Raw genomic sequence first — 14,353 nt, forward strand, 5'->3', positions numbered from 1 at the left:
ACGAGCTTGCATGCCTATCAGTTTTTAAACTACCAGGAAAAACTAGTGAAAGCTAACAATACATTAGGAACAGTTCTCTGTACTCCTTAAAATTCTTCTCAGCTTTTATGACAAATTTATTATAATAACTAATTTTATGTTTCCCTCCTATTTCCAGTGAGATTAGACTATTATTCATGTTCTGTATTACAATTTTGGCATCATGTGCTAGCTGTGTGTATTTAATTTCTTACCCCTGTTTCCACTGGCTGTTGTATTTGGCCTCTAGAATTATTTAGAGAATGCTGTTGAACAGAGGCCATGTATAGGAAAAGCATAAATTGGAGAGTCTATTTTGTGATTCATTTTAAATTGTTAGTACAGGAGACCTTTTGCAGACAGGAACTCTTTATGAATCCTGTATCCCACAGTAGAACTTAAAGCAATGCTGTTGAGATACCAAGTTGAAGTAAATAAGGTTTGTTTGGTGGGTTGACCTTGCCGGCTACCAGTTGCCCACCAAGCTGTTCTTACCACTCTCCCTCATTCAAAAGAACAGAGGAAGTAGTACAACAAAAGTTCTTGGGTCAAGATAAGTACAGGGAAATGAGTTGGCAGTTATCATCATGGGCAAAACAGACAAATCTAATTAAATGGATTATGATAATGAGAAGTAAGAACAAATCTAAAAAACTTGCGTCTTCCCAGTCTTAACTTCACTCCCAACTTCTTATCTTCTCACCCCAAGCAGTGTAGGGGGACAGAGAATGGGGGTGTGGATGGTTCATAACACTGTTTCTGCTGCTCTTTCTTTATCATGCTCTTCTGCTCCATCGGAGTCCCACCCACTGGTTACAGACTCCATAAACTGCACCAGCGTGGGTCTTTCTTGAAGGAAGTACCCCATGGATAATGGACTGATCCAGTATAGATCCTCCTATGGGGTTGCAAGAAACCTGCTCCAGTGTAGGCTCTTCTCCACAGTCACAGATCCTGCCAGGAGCCTGATCTAGGATGGGCTTTCCATAGGCTGCAGCTTCCTTTAGGGCATACCTACCTGCTTTGGCATGGGTCCTCCATGGGCTGCAGGTGGAATCTCTACTCTCCATCATCCTCCATGGGCTGCAGGGGGACAGCCTGCCTCACCATGGTCTTCTCCAGGGGCTGCAGGGGAATCTGCTCTGGTGCCTACAGCACCTTCTCCCCCTCCATTGCTGACCCGGGTGTTTGCAGAGCTGCTCCTCTCACGTGTTCTCACTCCTCTCCCCTAGCTGCTGATGTGCAGCTGCTGATGTGCAGCTGCTGATGTGCAGCTGCTGATGTGCAGCTGCTGATGTGCAGCTGCTGATGTGCTGTGTGTTTTTTCCCCTTCTTAACTGTTATCCCAGAGGTACTACTGGTATCACAGATGGGCTCAGCTTTGGCCAGTGGTGGGTCCATCTTGGAGGCAGTTGGAAATGACTCTGTCCAACATGGTGTCTTATAGAAGCTGCCTGCTACTCAAGTTTAGCCACCCAAGCCGAATATAGTTTGAAATGACTTACTGTTCTTGTTGCTTATTGTTTCATAATTTGCTTTTCAGAGGGCAGATGATTTCGGGTGAAGACTGTGAATTTATTCAAAGATTTGAACAGAAGAGAAATCCAGAAGAAAAACAGGAGTTGCTGCAAACAGAAGGCAATCAAGTAACTTTCCTTTCTTTTAATAATGTATCTTTTGGGGAGGATGGGAGGAAATTTTTCATACTAACTCTGCTTTAATGTTGGCTATATGTAGTTAGGGTGCTGTGGAAGAAGTATAAAACTTGAATGTTATGACCTGTTTTTTTTGGTATAGGTTGAAAATTATTTTAAAAAACTACTAAATATCTATTAAAAGCCTTTGAAAGTGTCTGTTATGGGACAAGCTACCTCGTGTCTTTTCTCATACTGAATTACTTGACCATTTACACTTGTACTTGAGCCACATTTTTTTTTTTGAGGGCTACTACCGTGGCATTTCAGCTCAGTTAGCTGAACAATTAAAATTACTAGACTCCACTGACTGCTAAGGGGATTCAATTAGATGCAGGTGTCTAATGCCATTTAGACATGGTAAGATAGGAGACATCTGCATTGGATAGAGCTGATGGAAGATTGATAAGTGGCCAGTGCCTTTTTGGCTTACAGAGTCCAGGCAAGATGTCAAACAACACTCTCATGATATATGAAGCAGTAGAATCTCAGCCTCAAAGCCTAAGGCTCTAGCAAGTTCAGATGTCAAGAGGGTTGGGGAAGGCAGGGAGGAAGATGAAAAGTAGGAGATGCATTCAGGATGCAAAACCTTCCAACCTTTTTTTCTGCTTTAATTTTAGGCTGTTCTGTTAGGGTTTTTTGCCCCCAAATTCTATTGTGTGACTACTATGTAATGGGTCATTATTTGCATTGTGACAAAAGCATATGTGGTGAATTTATATGCCAGTGTATAACTACAGCCTAGCAGTTCAGCATTCCATCTCAATGTCAATTTTACTTGTATGTGGTGAAAGGGAAGGAGGTCGTGTAACAGTAGTGTTGTGTCTGTTTCAACTTTTATCTGTTGCTGAAACTATAGAGTTGCTCAGGAGGCAGAAAACAGCTCAAATATGAACAAAGATTTGCCTACAAGGTATAGGAAGTGGACAGGTAAAATAGACCTGTCTTCCCTCCCTCTGTTCAAGTTTGTTGCTGTTTTATCAATTTATTTAGTTCTTTTACAGCCTGCCATAAAAAAAGGATGGTGATGGAGGTTTTTCTAATCAGTCTTTCAATGAAGCAACTTACTGATTTTTCACTAGTGAGTTCTTGTTATTTCATTTGAGAGCCATAAAAGACTTTGTAAAGGGTAATGATGAGTGTGACAGAAAATTCTCTTTGTAATATAATGCCAAATGTATTCATCTGCTGTTGTGGTTGAATAAGGTGTTGGGATGCTCAATGTTTATGTCAGACTAAACTGAATCAATGAGGTCCTGTTTTATATTATCAAAAGGAGTGAAGACAATCACTAATATTAATTTTAATGTCTCATTTTTCTAGTGTGCTAAAACATTTATAAACTTGATGACTCACATCTCCAAGGAACAGACGGTTCAGTACATTCTGACTATGGTTGATGATATGTTGCAAGTAGGTCAATAACTTTTCTTATTTTTAAGTCTTTAAATGCCTCCTTGAATGTTTCCTTTGCCTAATTCAGGTCTCTCCAGTTGTTTGTCATACTGTATTAAAAAGATGCTTTTAAATTTCCAGATCTTGTCTTCAGAAGTTAAATGCTAGCACTGAACTTGGATGTTCATATTCTGAAAATAAAACATATTTGTATGCTTGTCTGCTGTCTCTCAACCGTGTTTGATGCAAAAATTGGATGTTCAGGCATGATTTGTGGCTTCCACCCTTTACTCTTGTGTAGACAAGGTACGACATCTAACTTGAAGCTTTTCCTGTGAAGATGTTGATTTGGCCAGCCTCAGCAAGAAGGGGTGTTTTCTGCAGCTTCGTGTTTCCAACATAAGTTGCACTGTTTAGGATGTGTTCTGAAGTTCTGCATGGTTTAGTTATAGAACAGGAATTTCTGACTGAATGAGAGATAGCTCTTTGTAGCTGTGGGATACTGTGACTTATAAGGGTAGGATATTACATGTGGTGTCAGGACACTTTTTCTGACCTGAACGAGTCAGGAGTGAACTTTACTCAATCAGATAATCCTGCTTTTGCATTTCTTTGCTCTCTAGTAGACTGAGGAAGTGGTTGGAGTGATGATAAAACAAAATATGTTGTGTGAGGTTTTCTCATGGTGTTCAGTTGGAGTATCTGGATGTCTGACAGTTTTTCTTCTGCTGTTTTATGTTATACTTAATACAAAGTTGCAGTGAAATGTGTCTAGTGATAACAGTTTAGGGCATTGCCTTAGGAGGTGAACCATGTGAGTTCTGATTCTAGCTCTGACTATTCAGGATTGTCAACAGGGTTGCAAAGTGTGGCCTTCTCCATCCACAGCAGGTGTAAGGGGGGGGATTATGGTATTCTTTCTAGTGCCTGTCTACCCGTTAGAGCCCTGTGTCAGTGCCCTGACTGGGAGAATAATAGTGGGGCTGGCAGTGGTTTATTCCTGCTAGTCTGCAGCTTTGTCACTGACCCTCTTCCTCTTTTCTTTAGATTTACTTTTTATCAAGTGTGATACAAGAAGCAGAGAAGATGAAAGGGACCCTCAGTATTGTTCCTTGATTAGATCACTGAGTTGCAAGTGCTTTGTTTTTGTCTGTGCATTTGATGACAAACTTTGTATTAGGGTGCAAGATCTCTGTTTTTTATGGCTACTTTTGTGAGGAATGGCTCTCTTTTGTGAGGAGGTGGTGGCTGTAGAAGTAATCCTTTCACTTGCTGCTCTTTGGAGCTTTTTGTATAAATAGGTCTTGTTTTGCTTATATGCTTTGACATTAGCACATAGTCAGTTGCTGCGATACTGTTTCCTGTGCTCTGGAGTTAGTACATCACAGGTAGAGGTTTTCACTGGCTCACTCTTGAACAACTGCATTAGTTGTGGGTGGTCACAGAAGGTAGTTTTGAGTAATCTCTTAATTGCCCTATTGGTTCTGTCATGTGTCTAGATGATCATGTTTTCTTGATTTTTATGACTATGTACTGACACTTCCATTTTCAGGGCCTTATGCTGCCCCAGAAGTGTCATGTGTGGAATTCTTAACTGTACTGACTTTAAATTGTCCAGGTTTCATAGTGATGGAAGAGAGCAGAGGTGTTGGTGCAAAGTACAGGCTTGCTTTTGTTTGAAATTGGATGCCTCTCTCACTCTAGAAATTGTGCAAGGCTGCACTGGCTTTTGCAGTGCTCTACTATGATTTCATTATTCAGGGATATCTTGCTGCTGGCAAAGAGTGTTTGTATGCAGGTGACTGCATGGCATCATCCCAAAGCTTCCTAGCCCTCCATGTCTCCACTGGGCAAGGCTGAAACAGGACCTGTTTGGTGCAGAACATGGTCTTTTAGCCACGTTCAAATGGTAGAACACGGTGCCAGCAATGCCTTGTAGGCCCTTGGTTGCACATTTTTGGGGTGTAAGCTTGTGAGAAAGCAGCATATTGGGCATTGTTCAGGGACATGGCCTGTCATGGTGCCACTGGCTCTTTCAATAAAATAGTTTTGAGCAAGAATATTCATTGCAGTTCCATGTGATGAACAAAGAGCACTTGAAAGGTGAAACTTCTAGAAACTAATGTCGGTAACAGTTTCCAGCTTTTGTCTGTGTTGATAATAACTGTGGTTCTTCTATTATCTTTCTGTGCTTTTCTTGTGAGGTAAAAATCATACCAACTGTGTTTTGAGCTCATAAAAAGCCTACCTGGGTGTCTAGGATTGTTCCAGCAGTTCTACTTACAGGTTTAATCATAATTCTAAGAATGATTTTTTTTTTTGGGGGGGGGAAGCTGGCAGAAGTTAAATTAACGTGGTGATTGCCTTACAAGAATATCACCATTCTGCTTATTTCTGAAGGTGGAGAGTGTTAGCATACTGAAATCCCTGAGGAAACATTTCTTATTCTATTCACATGATAAATACTTGGAACAATTTCTCTGGATCAGTGACCCCGTCACACTGCAGAGTCTGTTAATTATGAAGTCTTTAAGAACCTGTGCCGGTTGCAGTACCACCCAAGTGAGCTTCATTATGCTGCTTCAGGAATGACAGATGCTAAATTATTCAACTGTTGGTGTGAGAGCTTCAGGATTTCCTTTTTATCAGGGTAGCCAGCTGCCTGGGAAGGTGCTGCACTATATACTTCAGGGCCATAGGCAGTTCTCCACTCCTTCCCTTGTGGCTCTACCCTGAACCTTAACAGCACACCAGACTAGTCTTCTGATTGGCAGCATGTCAAAACTGTCTCAGCTTTTCCTTTTCCGGACACGTCTGTCTCCTCAGGTATGTTGTAAGCCAAACACATTGATCTTGTTGGTTTTTGATCTTTTTAGCTGGAGTCTGTGTAGCACAACTGTAGATGCTAACTGACATATTAGATCAAACTACTATTTTTTTAAATCAAACTAGCACACAGAGTAGAGGCTGTCCACCAAGGCACTGTGCTCTTGAGATTTCACTCTTATTTCATAGTTTGAACAACAAATTTTGAGAGGGTTTCTGAGTGCTCTTTGGTAGATGCCTTATAGAGCACTAATCACTGTGAGGGTTATGACTGTGAGAACTTGTGGCTCCTGACCTTCCTCAGTCAGTGGTCAGGACAGCAGTTCGCAGCCCCCATGTAGTGTAATAACTGTGGTACTCTAAAGGAAGGGTTGGTTGCCACTCTGATGCTTAGTGCTATGCCAGTGTTTGGGTCATGGATACATTTGTTGTGCTGAACAGATAGTATTCCAACAAGAAGTCTTGGCCAGCAGATTCTTGGTCCTTAGAATTAATAATAGGGTGCTGAATGATGGTGGAAAGCCTTTCAGCCAGGGGAGCTGTAAAATTTAATTCATTGGGTAACAGAGACTAAGAAACTGTTCTCATGTGAGTGTCCTAATTACAGCATTTCAAACAGTTTTTTACCTTCCTTGATAGTTGTACACTTGGTTCTAGTAACTTGACTTCAATAGGGATGCACCTCTTTAGAATGAAAGGTTACTATTCACCAGGCTAGAAAGTATATGGAAATGCTGAGGAAAAGCAAGAACCCAGGCATTTGATTTTTCTGTAAGATGTCTGTATTCTAGACTATTAGGGTCTGGTCTGCTTTAAGGAGAGGCACAATAGCTGCTTTTCATGGTGGTTATTAGGTGAAACACTTGAAGAAACTCTGCGTGGTGCCCAGATTCGGATGCTCATGGTCTGTTTTGGTTCAACCTAGAAGCTGTGGAGAGCAGAGTTGTTCTCTCCCAGGTATACAGATTGTCTGAAGTAACAGCTGAAACAGTGGCAGCCTCACCTGGGAGAGACCTAGCTTCCCATTGAGAAGAATAGAGAGGCAGGGCTAACTTATGTCTCTGAAGTTCCACTTGTAGCACGTGCAGCCGAGTTGAACAACGGGCTCTTGCGTGGAAGTAGCAATACACAGATAACTTTGTGTGGACTTTATTCGAGCATAGTTGATTGGATCAAGAGTAGTGATCATCTGGAAAATGTCAGTGTTTAGCTAGTGTCTTGTTTCTCTCATTCTGCTTGCTTGCTCAAAAAGATACATCCATTTTTACTCAAGCAGGTGCTGGAGTACTGAAGTGTAACTAGGGTTTCAAAACTTGTTTCCACACCCCTGCCCCAAATCATAATGTTGGAGTGCTGACATGAACTATATCCACAAGTAACTGTCAAATGGCAAAACTTCCATGGGCTGTTACAAGCCATGATAACACTCTGATAATGTATGCCAACATGATGAGGAGCAAGTAGCTGCTTTATGTCGAGTGCTTTTGGAAGTCTCTCATCTTTTCCCCTCTCCCAACTTTTACAGGAAAATCATCAGCGTGTGTGTATCTTCTTTGACTATGCAAAACGTGGTAAAAACACCGCCTGGTCCTATTTCCTGCCAATGTTGAATCGACAAGATCTTTTCACTGTGCATATGGTAAGTTTGAAATGAACCTGACTCTGAAGATGGCAGAGAAAAATGCTGGGTTTATTTTTCTTCAAATTTTGGAGTTTGAAACTGAACTACTGCTGGGACTGGAAACTTTTCCTCTTACAATCTAGATGAGTCATGCTTAATATAAGCTTTACATGGCTTCTACATTTTAAAAAGAAGGAAATCTTTCCGAAAGAAAAGCTACATTGTTTATTGACTCTTGTTTCTGGGAAATTTGATACTGTGCAAGCACTGCTCAGTAGCAGCTAAAATACTGGCCTGTTACTGGTGCTGGTCACCAGTGTAAAACACTGCACCATGTGGCTGAGAGGCTGAGGTGAACTCAATTTTCTTTGTATCAGCCCAAGCTCAGTACAACGATATCCACTGTATGGCGTCTGCTGTGCTTTAAGCCACTGGGTGCTACTGGTGTGTATGGAATAACTTTTCTGGAATTCTTCATATTATTCTTCATATTCATCTGTGGTGAGAACTGGCCATTTCATCTCGGTAGTTGTTTTTCCCCACAAGAAAAAACATGGCTGTATTAAATCAAATTCCTAATTGAGATTAGGCTGTTGTTTCCACCACTAAAACTTCTTTAAGGTTTCAAGAGGGAGGAAACTGCAGAGCTACAAATAGCTCTTTGCTGCATATGTTTCTGTCAGCATGGTAGGGTCATGTGGCTCGAACTACAAAGCACATACCTGGCTTGTGCTATGCCATGGTGGCAGTACCAGTGCAAGGAATTCCAGGAAAGTCACGTTTGCCCTTTGCTGTGTCTGGTGCAGCTGTGTTTCACACTGTGCTGTGAATTGAACAGTAAGCTGGCCTATTTTCAAGAAAAATGTCAGGCTTGATGGTTTTAATCTGACTGATTTGCTGCATGGCTGGTGCAGCTGAAGGGAAGAGTCTAGAGGTTTGTTTTAGTTTGTTTTTTTTTAATTTAGTTTTTCCTTTTTTTAGTTTTAGGGTTTTTTGTTGGTTGGTTGTGGGATTTTGTGGTGTTTTGGTGTTTTTTTTTTTTTTTTTTGTATTGCTGCTTAAGACCCATCTTGCTAAACTGCAGTCTGAGCAAACTCAGGCAGTCTTGACTTGTTAAGTATACAGGTAAAGTATACTTTTCAGATCCTTGCAGGGAATTCAGTTAGTCACCATGGAAAGGACATAGTGTAGAAATGTCTGTCTGGTATTCCTTTGTTCACAGACGTGTTGTGCAGCTGGCTGCTGCAAAAATGCACAAATAACTTTACAAGTCCCAGAGAGCCTCATAATGTGAATTCACTTTAAAACACTAAGCTTGTGCTCCCTCTACTTACTTGTGCCTTTTAGTACTCAGTGTAATTTTTTTTTTTCTCTTTGCAAACACACACAGTTTTACGTTTCAGGTATGGGTGTTATTTTTCCTTGCTGAATACACTGAAAGACCTTTGATGCCACACCATTGCATCTGCATGGGCAAATGAATGTATTTGTCCCCTGCAAGGACAAACTTTTTCACTCTGAAGGTAACAGGACTGGGACAGGCTGCCCAGAGAGGTTTTGGAGTCGGATTCTCTGGAGATATTCAAAACTGATCTGGATGTGATCCTTTGCTATCTGCTCTAGATGGTTCTGCTTTAGAAGGGGGAAAGAACTGTACTCCAGAGGTCCCTTTCAGCCCCTACCCTTCTGTGAATCTGTACCCAGGCATGAATGGTCTGTTGTTTAGGTAGCAGTTTGAATTCAGGAGCGTGCTAAGCTAAAGATCTAGTATCTTGTGTTTTAAAGCTGAAAGGATTTTTACAGGGCTACTTGACTGTATCCAGAAGTGGACTTGATGTGTTTTCAGTGTAGTGTAGAGTGTTGTTCCAGCTTCTCGCTTGTGATCCCTCCAGAAATCAGTGGTGGTCATGCTGCACATCTGAATGCTGTATAGTGGAAAGGTGCCTGGAATACTCTCCTTGTTGCATCATGTAGCTGTATGCAGGCAAATGAACCATTGCCTCAGTGTTTTCTTGATTAAGGGTCTCTCTGCTCTGTAGGCATAATGAAAACTCTTAATGTGACTACATTTTTACTCCTCAAGGTCATTTTTGAATTCTACCTTCCCTTTTCATTTTCTGCTCTTTTTCTGGGCTTGAAACATCTCCCTCTTGCTTCAGGTTAAATACAAAAGCCTAATACATTACTGTTATTTGTGTTGGCATATAATGTATTTGCTGTAAAGTAACCCTTCTCATGTATGTGTTAGGCCATGAAGTGTTTTACTGTTGATGGATTTCTGATTGTAATGGGATTGTAATGCTGTGCTACAGCTGCAGGTATCTGGTAAATCACGAAAATATACTAGTTACTAGGAAGTGAAAGCAGCAGAAAGCTGAAGAAACAAGATTGCTAGGCGTGAAAAGTCGCCTATTTAGAAAATAGGTAGAGTATCTGTAAGGCGCCGTCTTTTACTTAAATGTGGTTTCCAGAGCTTATAGGACTTCTCACTGAATCCTGAAATTATTGTGTTTTCAAAAGTCTGCTCATTGCATTCTTTTACAGGCAGCAAGAATTATTGCCAAACTGGCTGCATGGGGGAGGGAACTCATGGAAGGCAGTGACTTGAATTACTATTTCAACTGGATTAAAACTCAGCTCAGTTCACAGGTAAAAAGCTACGTTTTTTTTTTTTGTTTTTTACACATTACAGTGACTTCAGAATCTTTTTTCCAAGAATATGAGCTATAGATGCACAAAAGGAATCTTTTTGATTTTTACGTTGTAATTTTAAAATAAAATATTATTTATTCAAGATCATAGTTTTTAACTTACCACTTTATTTTCTAGTCTAGCCCTTGAAATGTAAATTAAAAAAAAAGGCTTTTTTACTTTTGTGTAGGTTAATATCGATTTTCTTCTGGACACTGAGAAAACATGTGATGAGGTGTCCTTTTTTGTCTTTGGCATTGTTTTGTTTCTTAGAGTTTTTTTTGCTGGGAAGAAAAATTGCATGGCAGCAAGAAGTAAATTTCAAAACTTTTTTCCCGTTTACAGTAGCACAAAGCTTTTAGTCCTGTCTCTTGGCACTAAATAAATCCTGACTTATTTGGACAATATTTCTGATAGTATTAGCTCAGTATGAACAGCTTACTGTTGGCTTGTCCTTCAAAAATGAATCATTCTCCTTTGTATGAATTTTTGGAGGTCTTTCCTTCAAACCTTTTCAAAACCCAGTCATTTGTCATTCTCTAAGGCAGCACTGTAGCCCAAGTGGAATATGTAGAGTTGAGAAACATTCAATAGGCTTAATAATGGTGTATTTTTTCATAGTGTTCCAAACTGGGTTGATTAAAAAGTTTTTTCCCCTGGAAAAAGTTTCTTAAAGTTGGATTTTCCTTCAGAAAGATTCAAGAGAACAGTTTTTGAGTTTTAAGATGAAGATGGATAAAAGTCTTGAGTAAATCCATGCTTAGATAAATAAAATTAAATCTTAATATCCCAGGGTCAGCTCAAAATGTATTCTTCTAAACATGGTGTGTGAAATACAATATATTATCAGAACATGTTGAGCAGGAAAAGTATCTAATATACTTCTAATCCTTTTAGGACTAGAGCAGTGAGAGAATTGAAAGAGATTTGGTAACAACTGTTCTGTAAGGGTAAAGGACAACTGATTTTAAATTTTTTTTTTTTTCCTAGAAACTACGTGGTACAGGAGGCTCTGTGGAAACAGGAGCAGTCTCCACAAGTGATGTGAGTATATCTTTGAAGTCAATTTGCTGTTTTGAGCAGGTGATACCCACTCCATGGATTAAGGTGCAGAGCTGTTACTGTGTCAGTAATAGAAAGTACCTGGAATCAGAACTGTATGGCAACACAGTGCCAGGTGATGGCGCCAAGAAACAAAAGTATTTTGAAAGCATTGATGACACAGAAAATGCTGGCAGAGGAAATATGTACCTTACAAGTTGGCTTGGGTTGTTAAAACTGTTAGTTTATCTAGCATTCTCTTTGTTAAAGCTTTAAAAAAATGTGATTAATACTTGAAACAATGCTGTCTGTTCATCACTGAACTGTCAGACTTGTACAGGAAACCTCAGCCTAAGAAGCTTTTGGCTCTCGTGATGTGCAGAACTGTGGTGGTTTGACCCTGGCTGGAGGCCAGATGCCCACCAGAGCTACTCTATTGCTCCTCTTTACAGATGAGCAGGGGAGAAAATATATATATTCAGAGGCTTAAGATTTGAGATAAGGACAGAGAGAGATCACTCTGCAGTTAGCATCACGGATAAAACAGACTCAACATGGAATAAAGGAAAGAAAACTAATTTATTACACTACACCACGCACCCAGTGACACCAGGGTTGGGTAATGAGAAGTGTGGCCAGATCTAAAAGCACCTCCCCCCACCCCTCCCTTCTTAGCAGACTTCACTTTAGTCATGATTTCCTCCCTTCCTCCCCGCCCCCCCTGCTTTGCAACACAGGAAGGGGCAGGGAATGGGGTTTTGGTCAGCTCCTCACAAGCTGTTTTCCTTCTTAGCTGGGGGAGCATTCCACATACCCTTCCCCTGCTGCACTGTGGGGTCCCACCCATGGGAGACAGTCCTCCATTAATGTCTCCATGAGCCCTTTCTATTGGGGTATCAGCTCCTCACCGATTGCCTCAGCGTGGGTCCCTTCCATGGGGTGCTGACCTTCGGGCCCAGACTATTCTGGCCCCACAAGTCCCCCACGAAACTGGCTCTGGCACGGGTCGGTCTCTCCACAAGCTGCAGGTTTCACTGCCAGGAGCTTGGTCCAGTGCAGGCTTCCTATAGGGTCACAGAGTCCTTCAGGTGTTTCTACCCACTCTGACATGGGGTCCTAAGTGAGCTGTAGATGGAATCTCTGCTCCCCATCATCATCCACGGGCTGCAGGGGGACAGCCTGCTTCACCATGGTCTTCTCGATGGGCTGCAGGAGAATCTGTCTCTCTAGCACCTGGAGTACCTCATCCCTCCTCCCCTCCCCCCCCAGCCCCCTTCTTCCCTGGCCTTGGTGTCTGCCTGGTTTCTCACCTATTCTCACTCTCTTCTCTGGTGGCACAATGTGCCTGCTAGCAAATTTTTTTTTGTTCTCCTAAATGTGATTCCCAGAGGCGCTGTGACCATCGCTGATGGGCTCGGCCTTGGTCAGCAGCAACTGTGGCCTTGAGATGGGTGGTGTTTGCTCTGTGGGGCCTGCAGAGAGCTTCTGGCTGCTTCTTGCAGAAGCCACCCCTGCAGCCCCCCTTCTCCACCAGAACCCAGCCATACAAAACTGCAACAAGAACTTAGAAAAGGGCATGTCGGATAGTAAAGCTAACATTGCCCCCCAGCCTCTGTAGTACGAAATTACAGGAGTGCTTTGAAAGGTGTCAGCTCTTTGTATTTGAGTAGTTTGAATTCAGGGGAAAACAGACTGTCCTTTAGACATCAGTATTTATATTGACTTTCATGTAGCTATAATGGCTGTTGAGCTTGGAGATGAACTGCAGCAGTATAGCAAACCCAAGTGACCATTTTAACTGGATTTTCTGTTTTATTGTGGCACAATGAGGTGGTTCGTTGTAGCTTTTGAATGTGGAGTAGAATTCAGCAACCTGACAGTGTTTGCAGTTTTTCAGAAGACTTAAACATGGACCTGAAATTTTTTTTCTTCTAAATGTTGTCACTGCTTTAAACTATTAGCTTCCAGTAGAGAAAATCCTATTAAATTACCACCTAACAGGTTTAAAATAGAGAAGAGGAAAGACTGTTATTCTTGACCATGGCTAGGGGGTAAAATTATGGCTTGAGTATAGAAATGGAAATATTTTTGTATTTCATATGCAGTTCTGTGTGCCATGCTGTTAGATGTTGTCAGCCCTTGGTCATATAGACTTAAAAAGAGTAAATAGTTCTACAGCATGCAACGCTGCTAGTGATGGAGCTGTGAGCTCCTCTGACATGCTTAGGAATCTGTTTTTGATGTCCTGTAACACTGCATGGATGTACTGTGCCACTGTAGGGTCCCAGAGCAGCAGAACTGATAGTGCAAATATGTTCTAGGATAATTTAGTGAAGTATTGTCTTGACCTTGGTAGTGTTCTGATTTCAGATCTAGCTTGTACAGGATTTCCAAGCCAGTCCTAACTGATTTATTTCAGAGTAATTAGCAATGGGCTTGTAGCATTTTACACAGGAAATGAAGGCTGGGATTTATTATGAAATTCCAGTCATAATAGTGTGGGAAGAGAAAGTTTTTACTACAGTCTTTAAAAAGAAAGTTCCAAGTTCAGTAGTACGCGGGTTGGTGACACATCTCAATAAGTCAGTGTGTTATTTGGAGCAGGAGAGCTGTCTGTGTGTGTATAGCTGGTTTGTTTGTGTGGAATGTGAGTGTGAATACCTACCTAAGGAAATCAATATTCTGCATGATGATTAGGGCCTAGATGTTCAGACACTCAATTTTTACATAAAGGTCTTAATCTCTGATGAGAGAGACAGATTTAATCTTTATTTTTAAATTCTGTTTATTGTCTTTTCATATGGGATTGCCTGACTTCTCTTTTCCATTAAATCTTTGAACGGTTTAACCTTGTATTATGTGAGTGATCTAATTTAAGACTTTTAAGGCACTTAGAAAAGGGCTTATAGTGGGGAAAAAAACCCAAACAAACCAACCCAAAAAACCTCACAAAACCTCACTGACAGCACTGTGTCCAAGTATTAGTGAAGGTAATGCCAGAGATTGAGCAAAAGAGAAGGGGGTGGTGGAGGAAAGCCATCTCTGTGTTGTACCTTGGGGTCTTTCT

The 14,353-nt window shown here is 41.2% G+C and overlaps 1 protein-coding gene across 1 annotated transcript in view; it reads left to right on the forward strand.

Annotated features, from left to right (window-relative positions):
- The window catches only part of ATP6V1H (ATPase H+ transporting V1 subunit H), a 50,323-nt gene that overhangs the window by 7,208 nt on the left and 28,762 nt on the right, over window positions 1-14,353 (forward strand). Inside the window, exons 3-7 of the mRNA XM_084259963.1 lie at window positions 1,562-1,664; window positions 3,036-3,125; window positions 7,459-7,572; window positions 10,099-10,203; window positions 11,236-11,289. Of these exons, the coding sequence (XP_084116089.1) occupies window positions 1,562-1,664; window positions 3,036-3,125; window positions 7,459-7,572; window positions 10,099-10,203; window positions 11,236-11,289 (466 nt within the window). The remainder of the gene's footprint in view (window positions 1-1,561; window positions 1,665-3,035; window positions 3,126-7,458; window positions 7,573-10,098; window positions 10,204-11,235; window positions 11,290-14,353) is intronic.

Source organism: Gallinula chloropus (assembly GCF_964237585.1).
Source record: "Gallinula chloropus genome assembly, chromosome: 2".
In the NCBI taxonomy this organism is placed as follows: domain Eukaryota; kingdom Metazoa; phylum Chordata; class Aves; order Gruiformes; family Rallidae; genus Gallinula; species Gallinula chloropus.